General features: G+C 39.5%; 1 protein-coding gene across 9 annotated transcripts in view; it reads left to right on the top strand.

Moving 5' to 3' along the window:
- Positions 1–23,314, top strand: part of FRYL (FRY like transcription coactivator) — a 114,175-nt gene that overhangs the window by 39,873 nt on the left and 50,988 nt on the right. For 5 of the 9 annotated variants that reach the window (XM_033159635.1, XM_033159638.1, XM_033159639.1 and 2 more), the window contains exons 8-24: positions 317–485; positions 1,531–1,623; positions 3,072–3,170; positions 3,651–3,752; positions 6,750–6,794; positions 11,472–11,575; positions 11,695–11,803; positions 12,572–12,658; positions 13,342–13,513; positions 15,739–15,871; positions 16,164–16,271; positions 17,311–17,548; positions 18,788–18,973; positions 19,057–19,143; positions 19,406–19,674; positions 20,442–20,637; positions 21,480–21,604. In XM_033159635.1, coding sequence (XP_033015526.1) covers positions 317–485; positions 1,531–1,623; positions 3,072–3,170; positions 3,651–3,752; positions 6,750–6,794; positions 11,472–11,575; positions 11,695–11,803; positions 12,572–12,658; positions 13,342–13,513; positions 15,739–15,871; positions 16,164–16,271; positions 17,311–17,548; positions 18,788–18,973; positions 19,057–19,143; positions 19,406–19,674; positions 20,442–20,637; positions 21,480–21,604 — 2,322 coding nt within the window. The remainder of the gene's footprint in view (positions 1–316; positions 486–1,530; positions 1,624–3,071; positions 3,171–3,650; positions 3,753–6,749; positions 6,795–11,471; positions 11,576–11,694; positions 11,804–12,571; positions 12,659–13,341; positions 13,514–15,738; positions 15,872–16,163; positions 16,272–17,310; positions 17,549–18,787; positions 18,974–19,056; positions 19,144–19,405; positions 19,675–20,441; positions 20,638–21,479; positions 21,605–23,314) is intronic. The other 4 variants (XM_033159640.1, XM_033159642.1, XM_033159643.1 and 1 more) reach the window with 2 other exon arrangements.

Here is a 23,314-nt window from a genome sequence, read left to right as displayed (position 1 = left end):
AAAAGAAGGAGTGGTGTGGCACTAAGCACCTTCTTTTTGAGCAGCATAGAGTTGCACTCAGATTGTTCACAGCGAACCATGGTTTCATTCAATGTATGGTTTAATGTGATCTGAGAACTGGACCATAGTAGAATGGTAGGGAAAGGACAGCTGTTGAGGAGCAGTCCCAGACTCTTTTCTAGATTGTCCAAATGGCCCATGGCTACCCAGCTTTTTAATGGCAGAACATAATACATATGGACCAGAAAATCTGTTTCAAATATAAATAATCTAAAGAATATTGAAGAGCCTTTGTGTCTGCCTTTCCACGATCTAGGTTTCAAGCGGTCAGAAAGAAGTTTGTCACAGAATTAAAGGAACTGCGACAAAAGGAACAGAGTCCTCATGTGGTACAAAGTATCATCAGCTTAATTATGGGGATGAAGTTTTTCAGAGTAAAAATGTATCCTGTAGAAGATTTTGAAGCATCGTTTCAGTTCATGCAGGTAAATTTATTTTATTTTACTTCTTTCGGACCCTCAGTGTGAACAGCACTTAACAGAGCACAAGGGCACAGGTCTCTGCCCCAAGGAACTTACTATCTGAAATTAGACACAGGAGATATTGAAGTCGGAGAGAGAAATGGAAGAATATTTAACCTGGCTCAGTTGATTAGTGCATGGTGCTGATAATGTCAAGGTTTCAGGTTCGATCCCCATATGGGACAGCTGCATATTTCTGCATTGCAGGGGTTGGACTGGATAATCCTCTACAGCAGGGGTCAGCAAACTTTTTCAGCAGGGGGCCGCTCCACTGTCCCTCAGACCTTGTGGGGCGGCGGACGGACTATATTTTGGAAAAAAAAATGAAAAAATTCCTATGCCCCACAAATAACCCAGAGATGCATTTTAAATAAAAGGGCACATTCTACTCATGTAAAAACATGCTGATTCTTGGACCGTCCGCGGGCCGGATTTAGAAGGCGATTGGGCCGGATCCAGCCCCTGGGCCTTAGTTTGCCTACCCATGTTCTTCATTTCTATGATTTTATGTGATTGTTTCCATAGCATGTGCTTAGCTACAGGCTTTGTAACAGTAAGGCATGGGAACTAGGTTGCTGAGCTAATGACTTCACAAAAAACAGGTTTTGAGGAGGGATTTGAAAAAAGAGAGGCAGAAAAAGAATCATTTAAACAGGGAGGCAGTTCCAAGCATATAGGGATACTGGGGGTGGTGAAATTTGAGGATTGAAGGTCATGAACAGGATTCTTTTGTAGTCTTCGAAAACATTAGGGATTGATCCTTGGACATTTTATATTTAAAGCATGTGCTATATTGCTGAGCCATGCACCTTCCCATAAAACAGTATGGAGAAGCTCTTCCTCCTAATGGTTCTATGTCAGAGCTTTATTGGGCTCAATTTATTTGCAGCTAATGCATACTACATGTTGGCACTGCATAGCCACATTTGTTTTTAAAAGGCCAGTGTTTGGATTTCTCATATATGAACATGGGAAGCTCTTCATAATCTGTCAACTTGTTTTCTTACAGGAATGTGCACAGTACTTCTTGGAAGTAAAAGACAAAGACATAAAACACTCACTGGCTGGTTTGTTTGTAGAAATACTCATTCCTGTTGCTGCTGTAAGTAGATTTCATTCTTCCACAGAAGAAGTGTGTGTGTGTGTGTGTGTGTGTAGGCACATGCGCACGTTTTCTTCCCCCATTTGACTGTTGCTTAGACAAAGATCTGCTTCATGTGTAATAACAGTAAGCCAAAATATGGCTTAGCATAAATGTGCAATCATGAGAGTTTCTGGAAAGGAGATTGCAGCTAATGTGCTTCTACCTCTGCCACCCCTTGAGCTGCGCTGCTGTGAACTAAGCCATGGTTTGGCTTAGCATGTCATCTGAACCTAGGCTCATGATTTGTCTTCTGTAGGCAAACTACAAACTGTAAACCTTGGTTTGCAAGTTTTGTTTACAGCTCATGGTATATCTAAAGCAAGATAAGCTACAAGCATAGGTTCAGACAAATCACTAAGCCAAATCATGACATAACACAGCAGGAGAAGCAAAATGCCCATGATATTCTCTCCAGGAGGTTTCCGCTCACAGATTCACACTAACCCATAGTTTAACATAGTGTTTTACATGTGAACCAGCTCTGTTCCCCATGACATACCAGTGATTATTGTGGGTCTGTTCAGGCCTGCAGGTGTATGCTTTAAAGTATGGTGGGAATTAATCCAAAGTTAGTTGCTTCAGTTGTCTCAAACCTTCCATTAAACCTGTAAACAAAAGAAGACCAAAGCATTACCTCTCTTACAACTTTGGTGAAATAAATAATATTTTTTCCTTTTTCCTTTTTTGATGAATCTAAATGAAAGCAAAATCCTTTTGACAAAATTGTACATAGTTTAAAAATCTTTGTTTTCAACTTTATTTTTTATTAATATGTAAAATAGAACTCTTTTGATTCAGGATCTTCAAAAAAGTATTGTTTTTTATGTATGTATGTGGATGCATGCAGATTTCAGCCGATGTCTTGATTAAAACCAACTAAAATATCTTGATAGCCTTATTATAAATGCAGCTGCCTCTTTAGAGATTGCATACTAAGACTAACTTCAACCTAGTGAGAGTCTTCGCCATATGTGGAGCCATACCATGGGGATAAAGTAGGATCTGATCCAAGCTGTAGCATATATCACTATTTCTAGGTATCAGCCAGGTGTGTCAGGGAGATCCAGCACTTAAAAAATGCAGTACAACTTTGATCCCTTCCTCTTCCCGGTTCTGATTAGTGGATTGGAATGAAGCATACAAGAGCCTGTGATTCAGAATCACTTTTCTCCATTGATAGGGTTGTATTACAGTATTTTTAAACCGAATTACATGTAAATGTTTATTGCTTGACTAACTTTAGTGCTGCATGATTTATTGCTCATTCATTTCATATGAGCCACAAGACTTAAATGAAATCTGTAAGGTGATTTAAAATGCTTATTTCTCAGAGCCTTTTATCATGTTGTGTCTTCGTTTCCTTTTCTGAAGAGTTCTTTTTGGTCTATTTCTTTATTCGACATTAGGCTGTTAAAAATGAAGTGAATGTGCCATGTCTGAAAAACTTTGTGGAAATGCTTTACCAGACTACCTTTGACCTGAGCTCAAGAAAGAAGCATTCATTGGTATTTGAAAATGTTTATGTTTTGAGTATTTGTCCAGATCTCATGCATGCAATTTAGCAAAGTAGCATAGAATCATAGAATTGTAGCCTTGGATGGGATTCTGAGGGTGTTCTAGTCCGACTTGCTGCATTGCAGGAATCTCAACATGCAGCCCCCCCTTCAATTAGAAACCCTACTGAGCCCCACTTAGCTTTGCAAATGTGCTAGCAGTTTTAATTCAGCACCACTAAGAGGTTAGTAGTCACATAGATATCAGGAATGGCCAGTGACATAGGACTCAGAAGTTGAATGACTGAGAAGTAGAGTAGTAAGCTGTAGTCTATTTGATTTGAGGATTGTTTGATTTATTCCCCCTCCCCAAGTTTAGTGAAACAGCTTTTTAAACCACAGAACTCCGTAACTGTGTATGGAAATCTTTCAATTATTCTCTTATGTAATTCTGAAAGATAAATTTGACAAGTTATTTTCCTTCTCAAACAGGCTTTGTATCCACTGATCACCTGCTTGTTGTGTGTCAGTCAGAAGCAGTTTTTTTTAAATAATTGGCATATCTTCCTGCAGAACTGTTTGTCCCATTTAAAGGTAAGGACAATTCTCTTAATATTTATGAATGTCTGTGTGTGCAGTAGACCTCCACCCATGCAGCAGAACCTTTTGCAGAAATAAAATACCATTGGTAAATAACTTTATGACACTTCCCATTTATCGTCATGTTTAGCAAAATAAATGAAATCTGCATAATTTCAGTCCTGATTCTCTGTGATTTTATTTCCCGCTTTAACTGTTACTTATCCTCCTTACAGTCCATATTTATCAATACTGGATATTATAATATCTTTACCTGCGAGTTCAAAATCTGTCACATTCCTCCTAATCTCATGCCTTTGAATCATAATCATGGGTTGTATCTGTTGAAACGCATTGACTAACTTAAGCCCATTGATTTCACTGGGTCTGCTTTGAGTATGACTTAGTTGGATACAACAACATATTCTTAGCTTTGTAAATATTGACGTTAGATATAAATTCCAGAAAAATTTATTTACTCTGATCAAATGTCAAAAAGCTACATGCATTAATATTGAGATATGTTACTTTCCACCCAGAAAAATTACTTATTCCATAAAATCAGAGTAAACTTGAGGGATTCAGGTGAAATTTCTGGGATAAAGATCCTGATATTTAGACCAAATTTTAATAATACCTGATACTGTTTTGCTTATTTTGTTGTTGTTTTTTAAATACAATATTTTCAAGATAAATCACATTCCTTCTTGTTCTACGTCATGTCTTTCCTTCCATTCTTTCTTCCACCAGTGCACAATTATTATGTTGGTGCCTGCAATCCCTCTAACCTCAGTTTCTGCATTTTATGAAGGCCAATTCTCTGGTGATTAAAAATGTTTGACTCTTACTGAGTAACTTCTGTGGAATGGGAATCATTAAAGCCAGGAAGATGAAAATAAAATTTGGGAGGACTTTCATTTTAACTACTGAAATTCTACCAAACCAAGAAACTATATTTGTTCCAATGTTGTGAATTTTTCCATCTGCTTAATTTGATTAGTCAAAATAACTTACACATTGAGATCCTAGCTATTTCCAAGTTAACTATTAAAGGTACACCAAGGCCCAGCCCAACTTAAATTGCTCAGGCAACAAACCACTCGTGACCAATTTATTATGCTCATGATCTGGGGCCTTCTTGAGTGCTCCATGAGGCATGAATATCTGTCACTAGAGGGGGATATCGCCCTGTGCACGCATCAAAGTGCACTTTTATGTTCACCCATCCAAGACAACACAGGAGGGGAGAGCATTCTACATGAAGAAATAAATGCACTAGCATCAGAGACTAGAATGGTTATGTATAAGATGGTTCTCCAGCATAATCTTGCCTTCCTACATGGTTTCTATATCACTTTGTTATAGAGAATGGTGTGGGTTCAGTCGTATGGGCATAGTAAACATGCTATTTCCATAGTGTTAGGGTATGGTCCAAAGACTTGCTTACGGTGACATTGGGCACAGTTGACCACTTTTGAGTCATGCTTATTTCAATGGAAGAGCTGAAAACATGTCTTCCCTGTTACTGAATTCAAAGGACTTAACAGGGTATATAGATTTTCATTGATGTACAAATACATCCATTCCTTTGATAAAACGGATTTAATAAGAATTTTATGTTGCATACAGGCAAAATATTTAATGAATTTCTGCTGGTAATAGGTTGATATTGACAACTGGAGTCTTGTATTTCATCTTGTTGAAAGTGTTTCTTGCAGCTGCCTCTCTGAAAACTTAAGAATTGTACCTATGTTTTAAACTACGTAAATAATAGTGAAACATGCAAAATCTAGCAGCTAGGTGTTTTATCATAGGATCATCTCCACATATAATTTTATATCGTGTCAAGGTTTTGTCTATTTCCTTTACACATTTGCAGCTATTTTGCAATGTCTACTTTTTGTTTGTCTCTGTCTACTTGCTATTAAAGCTTTCTCTGTGTAGCATATAGAAGGGGTGCCGGTATCTCTCAATTCTTTTATTTAGAAAAACCCTTATTGCTGGCAATGGATGCATACAATTTCTGTTGTTAAGGACTTTAATTAGAAATCATAAAGCATGTGTTTGATACTTTAACATAGTTTTGTTGACCCTTAACAACACAACATTTTATTATAGGGCTCTGTTCAACAGAAATGGCACATAACATTTAGAGTACTAACTGTATATGAGGATTTCATCTCAGATTTCAAACTTTCAGACTAGAATTTACAACAATATTCCTGCTGTATATTGAGATTTTGATCTCTTTTTTTAGTCTGCAAATGCCTATAACAATTGATTTGAATTTTTTCCACTTTCAGAAATAATTTGAAAATATAAGGCATATAATATTTATGTTTTTAAAAAACATATCGTGGTCCTTGGTGCCCTGGCTAATGGCAGAGGCTAGAGTATATCTTCCTTTGGTTCTGCAGCCCTAGGGTATCTGGCAGCTGGTGCAGAGTGTTCTTCCTTGAAGGAGGAGTGAAGCAAATGGTCTGTAGCTCCTTTGGCTCGTGAATGAAGCTAGGTTGGTCACCCCTTCGGCATGATGTTCTTCCTGGAAGGCAGAAGTGGAGCCTTCAAGTTGCCGTGGCCACCTGACTAGTGGCAGAGACCAGAGTATGCTTCCCTTCAATTCTGCACTCCGAGCTAATGAGCATAAGGCTGGGACAGAGTTGCATCAGTGTCTTCCTGGTGGCAGTGGTGCTGCCACTTACAGGGTGAGAGCAGGTACCTTTGGGTTGGAGGTGGCAACCTCACTACCCTCCTACTCTACCCTATCTCTGTTCTGGTGAGCAACACCATTGCCACTAGGAGGAGGAAGAAGATGTTCTCCTTCCCACACCACTACTGCAGGTAGCTGGCAGTGGTGTCTTATCTGCAAAAAGAAAAGTGTTTCTGCTGAATAGAGCCCTCGTAAGCAGCTTTCTGTTTGTGCTTTTTATTATTTTATTTTTTCATCTAACATGCATGTGCTTCCCGTTCTCATGTTTGTTATGTTTTGCTGTCTTGCATTGCTTTATTTAGATGCCATCTAACAACAGTATCAGAAAACAAATAGAAACTCTCCAGGTAAGTTAATATGTTGTATTAGCAAAGTAAGAAATAGCTTTGTCTGACTTTTTTGGGGGGGTTGATTGTTGCATTGTATGTCCTGTTTGGTTGTATGCAAACTGCAACCACAGTGTGAAGAAGCAACTGCAGAAATAGTAGCTAATCTTTGAAAGGAAAATCAGGAGTAATTTTGTTTCAGTGGATAGAAGAAACAGCTGCACACGTGGTATAGTTTAACGCTAATTGCATTCCTGTTGCACTTGTTAAAAATGCTTCATGTATGTGAGTGCACAAAGAAATATGTTTTCTCCGGGTAGGGGGGAAAGCTATGGCTTTCATAGCACATTCTCCCTTTCTCCTCTCCTAGTCAATATGAGAACATGTAAACCGTGCTAGGGGCATTGTAAGAATGAGGAGGTATGTGCATGATTTTTCATATCTGCATCCTCTGTTCCAGATATGGCACCCTGTGGCTCTCCAGATGCTCTTGGATTACACCTGCTGTTATATTTCACCACTGGCCATGCTGGCTAGTACTGTTGGGAATTGAGGTCCATCAGCCTTTGGAGATCCACAGGTTCCCAATCTCTGCTCTGTTCATCCCTGTGCTTTGGATTGAACTGAGCATTTTATTATGCTGAGGTCCCTGATTCAGTGTGTAGCTTGTAATTATAACGAAAAACCACCACCATTCATTATGCGTAGTTGACTTGGATCAATCACAGGGGAGTGAAGCAAAGCATGTTTACATTAATCAAGAATGAAAACTACATAACTTTATTTGTGGATCTGCTCCAAGCTTATTGAAAATGTTTGAAAGACATCAGTGGGAGAATGGTACTGAGGATTGAACCAATATTGGCTTCCTTTTAATCTCTATTTCTTGGAATGCTGTTGTTTGCAGTGACTGAGTTTAGTTTCTAAAGGAGGAGTGGTTGCCCTTTTGTCAAGGGGCACATTCTCTCAGGGATAATCTATCTGCTGCATGTCAGCAGTAGGTGGGGCCAGAGTCACCTGATGCCCCCATATCATCACTGCCCTCTCTCTCTCTCTCTCTCTCTCTCTCTCTCTCTCTCTCTCTCTCTCACACACACACACACACACACACACACCCCATTTATTCTTCATTCATTTTCTTCCTGCCACACATCAGTTTATCCATTCACATACACAAGCACACATACTATTCATCCATCATCTATTCTGTCTCTTACGTACACCCCATCCATTCAGACTCTCTTCCATTGTACATGCACGTGCGCATAAAAAACAAGACACATATGTCTCACATTAATCCATTCATTCTCTCTCACACACCCTTCACCCATTCTCACAGGCATGAACACACACTCCATTCATCAATAATGTATTTGTTAACTCATTTCAAGTTTTAATGTTAAAGAGTGAACTTGTGTGGAAATGTGGGGATGTGGGTGGCGCTGTGGGTTAAACCACAGAGCCTAGGACTTGTTGATCAGAAGGTCAGCAGTTCGAATCCCTGCGACGGAGTGAGCTCCTGCAGCTCGGTCCCTGCTCCTGCCAACCTAGCAGTTTGAAAGCACGAATTGCAAGTAGATAAATAGGTACTGCTCCAGCGGGAAGGTAAACGGCATTTCCGTGCGCTGCTCTGGTTCCCCAGAAGTGCCTTAGTCATGCTGGCCACATGACCCGGAAGCTGTATGCTGGCTCCCTCGGCCAATAAAGCGAGATGAGTGCCACAACTCCAGAATCATCTGCGACTGGACCTAATGGCCAGGGGTCCCTTTACCTTTACCTTTTAATGTGGAAACTAAGTGGATACAATTTAGGATTAGATATTGTACAATTCTTCCCTGTAGTACATAGTGGAGCAGAACCTGCTGGGATTAAGTGAATCACGGAGTCAATTGCTTTACATGTGCCTTGTTGGCTGGTGTCTCCCAAAGAGAAATTAAAAGCATGCAAAGTAGGCAGATTTCTCAATCTGCTCAGGTGTTAAATACATTGCTAGAGAGCAGCAGGGGCTTGGAGCTTGCTTGTTGTTGCCCACATCAGGTGCTGAGGCCTCTAATAGCTCCCACTCTCCACCTGAAACCTTGCAGACAACATTAGAAAGCTAGCAGCTTGCTAAGCTATTGATCATTCAGATCCCCTCCTTTGCCCCCTAAACTGATAAGGTATTTTCTGCTCTGCAGTGAATGGCTGCCCATGAATTTTTGTGAAGTAAGAAAAATTAACACTCTTCTTCTTGAATATGTTAAGTGATGCACCTGATGGATTGTTATTATGAATGATTCTTCTGTTGTTGTTGTTCAGTCGTTCAGTCATGTCCGACTCTTCGTGACCCCATGGACCAGAGCACGCCAGGCACGCCTATCCTTCACTGCCTCTCGCAGTTTGGCCAAACTCATGTTAGTAGCTTCAAGAACACTGTCCAACCATCTCATCCTCTGTCGTCCCCTTCTCCTTGTGCCCTCCATCTTTCCCAACATCAGGGTCTTTTCTAGGGAGTCTTCTCTTCTCATGAGGTGGCCAAAGTACTGGAGCCTCAACTTCAGGATCTGTCCTTCTAGTGAGCACTCAGGGCTGATTTCTTTGAGAATGGAAAGGTTTGATCTTCTTGCAGTCCATGGGACTCTCAAGAGTCTCCTCCAGCACCATAATTTAAAAGCATCAATTCTTCGGCGATCAGCCTTCTTGATGGTCCAGCTCTCACTTCCGTACATTACTACTGGGAAAACCATAGCTTTAACTATACGGACCTTTGTCGGCAAGGTGATGTCTTTGCTTTTTAAGATGCTGTCTAGGTTTGTCATTGCTTTTCTCCCAAGAAGCAGGTGTCTTCTAATTTCGTGACTGCTGTCACCATCTGCAGTGATCATGGAGCCTAAGAAAGTGAAATCTCTCACTGCCTCCATTTCTTCCCCTTCTATTTGCCAGGAGGTGATGGGACCAGTGGCCATGATCTTAGTTTTTTTGATGTTGAGCTTCAGACCATATTTTGATTCTTCTAGAAGAGGGATAATAGCTTATGTTTTTGAGAGAAGCCTAACCAGAATGAAAACATGTTAGCACTGGCTTCATTTTGTGCCAGGAGCTTGTCCCTCCTAAGGAAAAACATGAAAAGGGGAGAACTGTCAACTATTCTTTGTTGGCAGAACACTGGGGGACTTTAGCTGTTTTCATTTAATTTTGCAAACAAAGAGCTATTTCTTCACACACACACCCCAAATATTTGCTAAAATATTTACCTAAATTTTCACTATTTTCTCTTTGGTGATAAAATGCCTTATTTTGGTGGGTGTCTTTTGTCAGAAAGAGGTTCATCAGACTGAAGTGAGCTGAAAATGGAGAAAAGTAACTTCTAATTAATTTACCCCACATTCCACCCCCCCAATGCATTAGTATGTATGTAACTATAATAGTGTAGGGTTGAATCCAAACTAAGTTAGCTACGCTTAAAATTTCAGTGCAGCTGAAGTTGGAGTTAACTCCTCTGGTTGATTTCAGTGATACCTAAGTTCAGCTAACATAGTTTGGGTCCATCTAATGGTTCCTAACTCTGGTATGTGCAGGTGGTGATCAGAGCAAGCAAATAACGACAAGGAATGGTGAACAAGGAGTATGTGATTTAAACATACTAGGGCTTTGCACAACAAAGTCAGCATTGAGAACTAGTGAGGTTGTCTCAGTGTGAATGCAATAAGTATGTAGAATAACTCTAACCAAAGGACTTCCACCAAAGATATGGCTGCTAAGTTACAACTGCTATGTGAAACCCAGTCCACTATTGCTCTCCATATCAGGCTTCCTAGCCAAGAGCCTCCCACCTTCTAAAATGTCCTTTGTGTGTCAGAACTCTATAGTATCATTTCCAAATGAAAGAAGTAGCTTATTGGTGAGCGAGTGAAAGGGACCCCTGTGGAGTTAAGAGTACAGGGAGCAAGAGAGGTAAGAATTGTAAGACACTCTTCACTGGCTCAGAACAACTAATAAGCTGTTCCTGGGATTGTTTCCTCAGATGTAAATCCCATTCAGTTTTGGGACTTAATCTCAAGTGCGCTTGCACCCTAAGGCTACAATTCTATGCACACATACTTGGGAGTAATTTTCATAGAACCTATGAACCAGGACCGGACTGAAAGCAGTTGTGTTGTGGAAGGAACAGCCAGCTTCTATTCTTGACAAAAGAGAGGGGAAGAGGAATTCTCCTGCTTCCAATGCACGTGGCACTTCCACTCTGGCTACAACATAGCCCCCATGCACCTGAAAGTAGAAGAGACCAAGACAGTCTTACCGGAGGGAAATGGGGAGTGGGTGCTTCAGCCAGCTCAGAATACCCCTCCTGCCTTCCTAGAACCTGGTCTCAGATTCTGCTAGTACAGTTTTTGTGGGATGGGGTGGAGAAAGTGCTCTGGAGCACTGCACTTGCTCTTGCTCACTGAATGTTGTAGAAGGGCAGGCCTATGATTATCCTTCTGCTTTGCATCAGTGCTTGAGAGGAGGTAAGCTTATGTCACATCGTCATGTGTGGCATCATGCATATGCTGTTTGTGGTAAGGGTTCTTGGTCATAAATGTGTTACAGTATAGATTTCCAATAATGAAATGTAAGCTATTTAAATTAGCATTTTAATAGTGTTTTTAAAATATCCATTCAAATTGAAGTCCTATACATAACATAATCTCTCTCTCTCTTTTAAATTATTTTTAACAGAATAAGGATCCCAAAATGTCTCGAGTTGCACTGGAATCGCTGTATAGATTATTATGGGTTTATGTTATTAGAATAAAATGTGAAAGCAACACTGTGACACAGAGGTAAGTGGTTTGGTTCAGTATATTTGAAACCTTCGTAACTTTTTTCTTCAAACTTAAAAGTACCGTGACTATTTTATGATAATGCTCTTGCTGGGCTCTCTCAATTGTTTCCTCTGCAGCCGCCTCATGAGCATTGTGTCGGCACTTTTCCCAAAAGGCTCTCGCAGTGTGGTCCCTCGAGACACACCTCTGAACATATTTGTTAAAATTATTCAATTCATTGCTCAGGTGAGCCCTTTTGCAGTTTGTTTCAATGCACAGTAACACTCCTATTTTCAAATCTGCCACCTTTCCATATTGCCTACCAAGGAACCTGCTGCAGGTTCAGAGAACTTACAAACATTTTATAGGGTGCACATTTGCTTTATGTGGGTCTGTTAGGCATTAGTGAGCTGAAAAGGAAGCCTAGAACACACTCAGTGCTCCCCTTTGATTCCATGTAGCAGTGATAGTCAGTGGTGATAGGCAAGCTGTCTTTGAGTGATGCCTGTCTGCCGCTGCTGCTGTTTTCATTGAGGAACCCATAATAAGCCTCTGAGAAACCCCATGGTTCCACAGAGTACAGTTTGAAAACCACTGCTCTAGCTACTGCAATCTGCTGTTGCTTTTGGCTTGTGACAAGAACAAGAGCAAAATCCTTCCTTTGCATAACTCTTATTTGCCAAAAGAGTTGGCAGGCTTGCAAGAAAAATACCGGTGTACACACACACACACACACACACACATCACTGTTTTGAATACATCACTAGAAACTCTTTTTTTCCTGAAGTAGAGGATTTAAAAACAATCTACATTTGAAAAACTTACTGCTTTCAAATAATTTGCATTAAAATAAAAATAATACTGGTACACTGCATTATAGAGAATTCACTTAAGAATAGTAACTAGATTTGAGCCAGTTATCCTAAAACACAAATCTGTAATATTCACTTTATTGGCTTTGATTATGTGCTACAGTTTACAAAAAGTCTTACGAAGACATGATTTTCTTCTTAGGAACGCTTGGATTTCGCAATGAAAGAAATCATTTTTGATCTTCTCAGTGTTGGGAAATCACCTAAAACCTTCACTATTAATCCAGAGGTAAAACAAAATTGGAGCTAAAAAGAATTGTTGTGTTTTTAGTTTGTTTGTAAGGCAGTCAGTTTCATATGCAGTTCTGAAGCATGTTCACAGCAGTGGGTTTCCTTAGAAATTCTAGAACTTTACCGATGTTTTCAGACAATTCAGATCTAGAATCTGTCTACAGTCTTTAATATCCTTGAGCATATATGCTCCTAATCCATGTAGGCAGGACTAGTTTGACTGCATCTTTGTCTGCCAGATGCTGGGTTGGTACAAGCATGCAGTGTGTCCTTTTGGGATTGACTTGCACAAGAACCTGATTTGAGGCTAACCAATGGATTAGCCAACCTTGTGTCCTTGAGATGTTATTGGACTACAACCTCCATTAGCCCCAACCATTGGCCATGCTCATGGGAATTGTAGTCTTATCAGCATCTAGAGGGCATCACATAGGCCACTCCTGGTTTACTGAATAGAACCCTTGAGTTTTGATATCTTCTTTAGAATACATTATTTTGCAAAGGTTAGCAAACTTTTAATGGTCATTTAGTAAGATGTTTTGTGGAGATGTTGATTTTGAATGTTTGGCCTGTTGAGCATTTCCTCTGCAGAAGGAGAAAAGAATATTCATATTGTAAAATGTAACTTAACATGAGTTGCAGTATCATGCCTAGGTTGCTAATAAATGTTCCCTTCTGCAGAGAATGAATATAGGGCTCAGAGTCTTCCTTGTGATAGCAGACAGTTTACAACAGAAGGACGGCGAACCACCTATGCCAACAACAGGTGTTGTACTTCCCTCAGGAAACACTCTCCGGGTCAAGAAAATTTTTCTCAATAAAACTCTGACAGATGAAGAAGCAAAAGTTATAGGTTAGTCAGTGATGGTATTGAAGGGGAAGAATGGAATGTATAAGAATCAATGGTACAAAAAGTGCAGTGTTTTATTTCTTAACAAATCTAATAGTGCATTTTAAAATTAAATCAGCCTGTGGGTCATATTTTTTATTACTGCAAGGGCCAGTAGAAGTGCATATCTCGCACAATCCATAAAGCGTCATTGAAGAGCAGTGTACAAGTATAATTAATAGATAATAAAGAGTGGAAATATGAACCATGCATTCCTTTCTCTTGCCCAGAGCTTTCCAGTTTAAGAGTTAGAAACTTATCATACGGTACATATCCATACCCATTCATTCTCTGAATGTCAGTCCTTAACATAGCCAAAACCAGCACCATCCACATGCAAAGGGGAGGTGTTAGCAAGCTTCTGAGGAAACCCCAAGATCTGTAGACACAAGGGTGGGAAATCCCTAAAATCAGGGGAGAAACCAGAAAACAGCCCAATGACAACTGAGCATACTCACTGGCCTTAAAAACACATGCGTGTCCGGTGATGAGAGAGGGAATGTAGTATCCTGAAAAGAGGCATGAGTGGGTGACTGGAACCCTCAGCATGAGCATAGTACACTGTAACATTTTGGTGAAAATTTGACCTGTGCTTTAAAAAGGCTTGTTCCTCATTTTATTTACCATCTAAATTATATTTTAAAAATATGCAAATACTGTTCAGTTAATTTTTCACACTTACAGAAACGTTGCCTAACATTGTTAAAGCTGTAATTCATTAGTTTTCAAAAGTTAACTTAATTGTTTCACAATAATTGGGCTCCATAGTTCAACATAGTATGTTGAGAGTTCCACTCTCTTTGTGGTGAGTTCCAGCTTTCCTCATGACTTCATAGTGGGGAATAGTTCATACAGTTCTGCTGTATTTCTAAGCAGTGAAAAGCACAATCCCAACCCTCTTTTCCAAGCTAAAGGACTGGTTCGTGTGTTACCAGAATTTTTATAAAGCTTTGGGGGGGTCCTGTTAAACGAGACACTGTACCCCAGACCACCCCCCAAACTTGACACCATTCATTTTTGTAAATATCCCCATAAAACCCACCACAGTTTTGCTACATTGTATCTTGTTCACCTTACCTTGTGCAGCAAAACCTTCAAATATTCATATAAAATCAGCCCTACGTCAGATGGACACCATTCCAACTTCAGTTTACTCAGGGAAAAGACGGCTACCGAAGGGGGGGGGCGGACTTGGGAAAAGGTAAAAACAGCCATAATCCCTGAAACCTGGGGTCACATACTCAACAGCCTCTTGCACAAGAGATAATCACTGGCATCCTGGCAAATGGGTGCCAGACAGGTAGTCATGCCATGGACAATAGCAGACCATCCAGGAATGGATTAGGTTCTCATTCAGGACAAAAGAAGTTTGATTACCTGACCAGGAAACCCAGGACCTTGTAAATATCCTTTGTATCACTTGATGGGTATGAGGTGGAGGGCAAGAGAGAGATGGGGTTTCTGCCAGAAACCCCCTCCCATAATGTGACATAACCATGATGTATTTGTGATGTGTGCATGATGCTTCACTAAGTGTGTTATGGGTATAAGGGAAAATTTATAAAAGTTGGAGCCACCCTTTGTTCAAGGCTTGTTGCTTTTTCATCATTGTGGTGGGTGGAAGTCCTGTCTTTTGAATAAAGATCAGGCCTATAGGCTGCTGTTTTGCTCCTATATTCCTGGCTGGTGTCTTTGTCAATCCAAGTGAGCCCAAGGATTTTCCTATAAGTGTGTGTGTGTGTGTGTGTGTGTGTGTGTGTGTGTGTGCCCTGCATTTTTTATGCACATGTAGTTCTTAAAAAGTACACTACAACTACAAGAAAAATCAGAGATCCCTGAGAATAGAGAGTTTTATGGATTCAAGTTGACCTTCAGGGCACAAAATTGTATCAGGAACACACCCCACCTAGTTGGAGGGACCTGTGTGGCATCCAAAAGTTTTTGTTTGACTACCAAGATATCTCTGTTCTAAAAGATTAACTTGTTCCAAGGCTAATTTATTTCTCATTGGAATATCCTTTATCTTTAAAAAATACCTTACTTGAACAAAGCCTCAGTGGAATTCACTATCAAATGGTGGCATCAGGATCAATGCAAAAATGGGTATCTAGTATGACTCAAAAAGGTGAAAATTAAACTGAAGTTCACGGTTGTGGATCAAGTGCTGTTGAACTGTGTTCCCTATTCAGGAATGTCAATATACTATCCTCAAGTAAGAAAAGCACTGGACAGTATCCTTAGACATCTAGACAAAGAAGTTGGAAGGCCAATGTGCATGACTAGTATTCAGATGTCTAACAAGGAACCAGAAGACATGATCACGTACGTAACAAATTAATCATGCTTATATCTGATTCACTGCAGTACTCCTTATATCTGAAAGAGAGTTGATGCATGATCCTACATTGTTAAGCATTGTTAGGCTGCACTGTAGTCAACAGGGCCTAGCAGTTCCAGAACTGCACCTATAGAAATCAAGTTACAATAAAATGTGTATCAGTTTTCATCAAAAATGTTAAAAATCCACAATTGAATTCCTAATGCATGTATCTAATGCTAATGAGCTCTATGTAAGCTCTCCTTTGATGATTTTAAACCTGCTTTATTTTCACAGGGGTGAGAGAAAACCGAAAATTGATTTATTTAGAACTTGCATTGCTGCTATCCCAAGGCTAATTCCAGATGGCATGAGCAGAACTGACCTTATTGAACTGCTTGCAAGGTAGAGACTGAGCCTTTAATGAGAAAAACCATTAATTAAAGATGAATTTCAGAAACTGTGGTTAAAATTATCAATATATTATTTGAACGATTAATATTTTCACAATAGGGCAGAATAGATTGATTATTTAACCTTTTTGGGTAGTCTTCAAAGCTAGTCATATGCAGAGAAGACCCATTGAAGTTAATGGACCTGTCATTGAAATGTACTCAATATTGATCCAGCGTAGATTCCAATGTATAGTTAGCAGGGTAAAAACTTAAACACATTGCAGGGTTCCCCAAAAATAGACCAGAGGCAATTGTATTTCATCCAGCAGAGCTTTACTGCTGCTGAAGGCAAATGAGCATAATGGTCACAAATCCAATACATTCAGGATTGGCACTGTCCATAAGAAATCCAGTTACAGCAGTCTTAACTTAAACTTACAATAACTTATAAGAGGTCTAAACCTTAACACTAAGCATATTATGTACAGAACACCACACCAGAAGGAAAAGAAAGAGAGAGAGAAAGTGAAACCCAGGCTCCTTCTGGCCTTCTAGTCAGCATGACCTTGACAGAAGAGATAAGAGAACCAGTTTAAGTCAGCTGTACTCAGCTTTTCTGAAAGTATAACCCAAACATCATGAACCTTCCACTTGTTTCTTTCACAAAGAGAAGCTTCCAGAAGCTTCCAGACCCCTCTTGAGTTAATTAGAATAGGAACACATCAGATCAATACTTTCTGCACTAAGAAATGTAAACTAACTTGGGTTCATTGATTTTAGTGGGTTTAGTCTGAGTAGGACTTAGTTGAATACAATCCTTTCCACCCAAGGTCTGCAAGGTGGCTTACAGTCTTAATATAATATTGTCACCGCTTTCCCTGCCTCCTGTCACGGTATGCAATAGTGACTTAGAGGGAGGCCAGGTCAGTGGCAGAGCCCCACCACACTCCCTGCTACTGTTGCTGTCCATCTTTCCCACCCCGAACCATGTTTCCATAATGTGCTAACTCTTCCCTTTGGCTCTAAACAGCAACTTACGTTCCCCACAGGTTGACAATTCACATGGATGAGGAACTGCGTGCCCTGGCTTTCAATACGTTGCAAGCATTAATGCTGGATTTTCCAGATTGGAGGGAAGATGTTCTGTCAGGATTTGTATATTTCATTGTTCGTGAAGTCACTGATGTTCATCCAACACTTCTGGACAATGCAGTCAAGATGCTAGTGCAGCTAATCAATCAGTGGAAACAAGCAGTCCAAGTGCAAAATAAGAACCAAGAAGCTCAGGTACAACTGTGCTGCACGAAGTTATTGTCAGCGTATATGCCTTAATACAGCCATAAATGGTCACAATTAATTGGGACTAAGTTGCATTATATTCACCATTAATCAAAACACCAATGTCACATGGACTTGTAAAAGGGTAAAAGAGTATTGGGAAATGATCCATAATGAATTGGAAAAAAATGTTTAAAAGTACTTTCCCAGAATCCTTTCTGTTTGGGATAATTCAGACTGAAATTCCCAAGTGTCGAAAAAGATTAGTTATATATGTCACAACTGCAGCCCGTGTTTTGTTAGTCCAAAAATTGAAAACGAACAAGGTCCCAAGCAAAGAAGAATGGCAACTTAAGTTGACAAAATATGCGCAGCTTGCAGACTTAACATATATATATATTAAGAGAACAAGAAGAACATACGTTTAAAGAAGATTGGAAAACATTTATTGAATATATGGGAAATAATTGTGTACAGCTGAAAATGCTGGCAGCAATAAGATAAATTCAACAGTGTAAATAAGTTTCGATGGACACAATAATGGAATACTGAATGGTATAGTTTTTGTAAAATATGCAGGAATTTATGATACGTAAAATGAACCATGGGAAGAGAAGAAGGGAAGTGATAGATATCTTAAGGATGTAAAACTGAGTACTTTAAATTGTAAAACAGAAAATTTAAAAAAAATTATGCAAAAAAAATCCCCATCAGTGTCACAAAGTTACTAGAGACCAGTCAGAATGGAAATACTGGTAAAAATAAGAAAAAAGAATGGCACAGGTATAGTGAAGTAGAAGAAGTAACATGTTACCAAGTTTAGGAAGAATTTGAGTTGTTTAGGAAACAATTTAATATCTTGCTTATAGAAAGGCTTAAAAGTAGTCTTCCACAATATGGTGCATGCCAAATGTTACTGAACTTTACCATGCTGGCTGATGGGAGTTGTATATCTGGAGGGCACTGTGTTAGAAAAGTTTGCTGTAAGGGGTGCAGAGATTGCATTCCCCATCCTTTTCCTTTATTCATTAACTGCTTTAGTACTGCTTGTTTCTTTGGTCCCTTCTTGCTGCTTCCGAGTAGGAGGATCATAACAATAGTGTAATTAGCGGCAATATTTTGCCTGGCTTTCTGTAGTCCTAGTATACACAGAAAATAAAAATGGAAAGAGTGAGCATATGTGCTAATAATAATTAATACAGATAAATATGTCCCATTGAGTTCAGTAACTCCTGTTTTTCCTTTTAGCGCGGTGTAGCCAATGGAACAGCTCCTACCCTTCCCTTGGAAAAGAGTCCTTATTCAAGTGTATTCCACGTGGTAGAAGGATTTGCATTGGTCATTCTCTGTAGCCCAAGATCTGCCACTAGACGATTAGCTGTCAGTTGTCTTAAAGAGATAAGGGCCTTGTTCACAGTCCTAGACATTTCTAAGGTAAGCTAATTGCCATATGTACTGAAATGTCCTATCTTAATATTCACTGACTTTGTCATGCAACATGTATTTGTAATTTTTAGGGTGATGAAGAGTTGGCAATAGATGTAATGGACAGACTGAGTTCATCTATTCTTGAAAGTTTCATACATCTCACTGGTGCTGATCAGGTATGGTGTTGTTTTTTAAAAAAGAAACTGTTACAAATGGCTAGTGTTGTTGTAAACATAAGATTATATTGCAGTTAATGCTGACAGAGGGGAAGTGGGGAGAATCCATGCTGGAGAGGGAGCAGGGAAGGGAAATCCTGTAGCTCACTTGATAATTTATGGTTAAGAGAGAGGCAGCATTATGTTCTTCCTTAGCCACATAGGCACACATTAAAACAAATTCATGTGTACTAAACTGATTTATTTTTGTTTATATACACAGACTACGTTACTGTACTGTCCCAGTTCAATAGATTTACAGACATTAGCTGACTGGAGCTCCTCTCCTATCAGCCATCAGTTTGATGTTGTCAGCCCATCACATATATGGATATTTGCACATGTAACTCAGGGTCAAGACCCTTGGATTATTAGCCTCTCCAGTTTTATGAAACAGGAATATCTTCCAAAGCACTGCCCTACAGCCGTGAGCTATGCCTGGATGTTTGCTTATACTAGGCTCCAACTGTTGTCTCCACAGGTTGACATAAAGTAAGTGCCTTTCTTAATATAACTTTCTCTTTCTCTTTTTCTTTTTCTTACAACAGCTATACCACCCTTCATCCAAAGATCACAGGGTGGTTTACAATATAGAAAGACAAAAATGCATACCATAATAACAAACAAAAACAATACCCCCCGTTTCATTCATGAACATGGAAGTCTTGCACATTGTGCATTGGCGTTAGCTTTCTAACGTAGGGTTGCCTTACGTCTGGGATTTCCCAGACATGTCCTGTTTTGGTGGGCCAGCACCAAAGGAAGGGGTTAGCGGCAGGGAGGGGTCAGGCGAGGGAGCTGAGGGATGGTGGGGGGCCGGTGCCCCGATGGTGGGGGCATGTCCACGTTTTTGATCCCTGGAATATGGCAACCCCAACTAACATTAATTTTTTTTGATAAAGCAATATAAAAACAGAGGACGTTCTTGAAAGTATGTGGAAAGCTAGAACAAAATATACATGCACTTTTTAAAAGTTTGATTAATTATTGGAGTTTATACAGTATTGGGAAAAACTATGGTAGAGGATTTCCCCACTGCAGTCCTGAGAACAGTGTATAAAGATTTTCTTCGAAGGCTTATCTTATGCCAGACTTCATACTATGTATGCAGGCAAACTATGCACATTCCTAGTTTTGTGGTATCTTTGTTGAATAATGAGATCATATTAACCAGAGACATTCAGTACATTACAAAAAGCTCTTTAAAAAATAACAACAACAATCTATTTTCTTTCCTTTTCTCTTCTTTTTTTAAACAGCAGCCCTATCAATGCCAAGAAAGTAAATACTGCTATAAGCAGCGACTCCTATATTGGGCTCTGGAGAAATTACCTGATTCTTTGCTGCAGTGCAGCAACTTCTGCATCCTCTTCTGCATCTGCAGGTTCTGTTAGATGCTCCCCTCCTGAGACGCTGGCGTCTACTCCAGATAGTGGCTACAGCATTGATTCAAAAGTATGTTCACTCAGTGCTTCTAAGCAACTTGAAAATCAGAAATGCATAGACAATGTAATCTGTGATTCCCTTATTTTCATATGATAAGAAATGAAATGGCAAAGTGCAAGGTTGGTTTTTTGATCCCGCTCTGAAGCCATCCTCTTTCTCCCCCCCCCCATATTTTGTTGTATTTTGTGTTGATTTTAATTGTAAGCTGCCCTGTATAGAACATAAGCAGCAGAAGGGCAGGATAATTTTTTTTCTAAATCAATCAATCAATCAATCAATCAATCAATAAAGTAAATATAAAAGCTAGAGAAGTTGATGAAAATAATAAGCAACAGTCTTTTGGAGTCAAACGAAAGAATGTCTGCATTAGCTATAAAGTCATTGTTGACTCATTAATGTAGAAAATTGTGAAGACTAATGGTCTAGTTGGGATGAAAAATGATTAGAGAAATTTGAGGCCTGTCAAAAGCTGTTAGCAAAAATGTTTGAAGCTGACAACTTTTTCTGGACCTCTTTGTAGTCTTCTTGTTGGAAGGTTTCATAACACACCGTTGTGAGAAGCATGGAAATAGTATACACTGGAAATACTAGAGATATCATAAAACCATACTGTACTTGTGAAAGTATTCCAAAGGTGATACCAACACTGAAGAAAAAGTAGGTCAACAGCAGCTGGGAAGCCCTGTATTAGCAGTATCCATTTAGATGGGAATTGTGGGATGCTCTTAACCTCTTTCCATCATTCATTGCCTTGTCTTGAACACCAGTTCTTGTTTATTATGTTTATAAACATCATTACAAATTGAGTTATGATAGTTAAGTAGGTACTGATATCCTCTTTCTGTTTATAGATAATTGGCGCACCATCCCCTTCATCCTTGTTTAAGCACATTGTTCCAATGATGCGCTCTGAAAGCATGGAAATTACAGAGTCCCTTGTGCTGGGCCTTGGCAGGACCAGCCCAGGTGCTTTTAGGTAACCATTTTACATTCTTTTCATTTTGGTGCATATTTAGAAGGCTGTTTATACAGCTCCTAATACTACCTAAAGTAGCACCACACAATACAGGTATATCACACCACCACACTGTTTTCATTGGTTGTTTCCCAAGGATTTAAAGGCAGAGAAAGGGGAAGGAGGAGGCAGGGCGGAAAAGGAGAGAAATGTCTGTAGTAAATGACATGGGCAGGTTAAAGCAAGGCCTTGGTGGGGGGGAAGAAGGGTCTCTGTGTGTCAGTTTCTTCATTAAGCAGAGGAAAGTGGTAGTTTAAAACAGTGGCAGGGGTGAAGAGACACTGAGGAAAAAAAGTGGTTTTAAACAACAGCAGAATTTGTGAGTAAAGCAGAAATAGAGATACACTACAATGAAAATTGTGGTTTTAAACAATAGCAGAAGCTTGAATAAAGCAGCGTTGGACAGGCACTGAGGGTTTTTATATTAAAAAACAGCCTTAACAAGAAAAAATACACATCCGAGCATTTCCCAACTCTCTTCTTGCTGTACTCAAAACTTGTTTAAAACAGCCCCTTTTTTCCTCTCGGTCTCTTTCCACCTCTACTTTACTCAAACATCTATCTATTCCATTTCTTAGCTGCCTCATGTGAGAGAGATAACAGATGCAGAGTCCTCAAATAGTCAATAATAACTTCACATGATGTATTTCACTCAGTGTATTATTGTCTTTAACACGAATCCCTCAATTGAGTGTAATAATTTAGAACAGGTATTTTATTAACACGCAAACACTCATATATGTACATCAACTGAATTGAACCTTCTCTAACTAAAAAAGCTGACTGACCGGCTTGATATTAAGATATTTTAAGATGAATAGAGACATACATCATCACTGAATGTATGTGCAAAGCAGGGCTGCGGAATAGACAATATAAATAACTTCAAGAATAGGCTTGGGAAAGTGAAAAGTGAATACTAGCATAAGATGGGAAGGAGTTAATATGGAAGTGGGTGGGGTTGGTGAGTAAATCGAGCAGATTTTCCCCCTGCTTGCATTTAAAAATAGTACTATAAAATGGGAGACACTGCCAGCACTTTGTGGTGGCTGAAAGATTGTATTGGTTAGCATGCAATTTGTCTCCCATATATCCTATTGATTCATGACTCTCCTTGTACAAAGAGTAAGACCGTGTAGGATTTCTGAGTTTTAATATGATGATTGGTTGACTATTTTGGAGAGCCACTATTTGCATGCTTAGATTGACTTCTGTAAGGTTCTCAAAGTCTGTGAAGTAGATACTAGATGATAATACCATCAGCATAAGAGGATTTCAGTACTGTTGGGTGTTAAGTCTGTATGTGCATGTTTTTAGAAACTCCTCACCATTGGGAAAAGCAACGGAATGCCTGGATTTAGAAACCTGCTATATTTTGTCAAACATAGCTGAATATCTAAACTACATTCAATTTCCCCCTTGCTTGTATTAGTCATGCACTTCTCATATAAGCTGTACATCTCACTGCTTGTCACCATCTAGAATTCTAGATCACTGGGCTATTCTCTTCACTGTCTACTAGTAGGCAGGCTCTTTCCTAGAACAAAAGACTGGGGGCGATCCAGTCTTTCTTCTGCCGCCTCTGAGAACAGGGTCAGGTTTCTGGGTCTGCTTTGGTTAGCAGGGCAGATAAGTATTTAAATTTTTAAAAAATACCTTAATGAAAATTCA

This window comes from Lacerta agilis, chromosome 9 (assembly GCF_009819535.1).
Source record: "Lacerta agilis isolate rLacAgi1 chromosome 9, rLacAgi1.pri, whole genome shotgun sequence".
NCBI classification, from domain to species: domain Eukaryota; kingdom Metazoa; phylum Chordata; class Lepidosauria; order Squamata; family Lacertidae; genus Lacerta; species Lacerta agilis.
The sequence above is the reverse complement of the archived record's forward strand: the minus strand, read 5'-3'. Positions and strand labels throughout refer to the sequence as shown.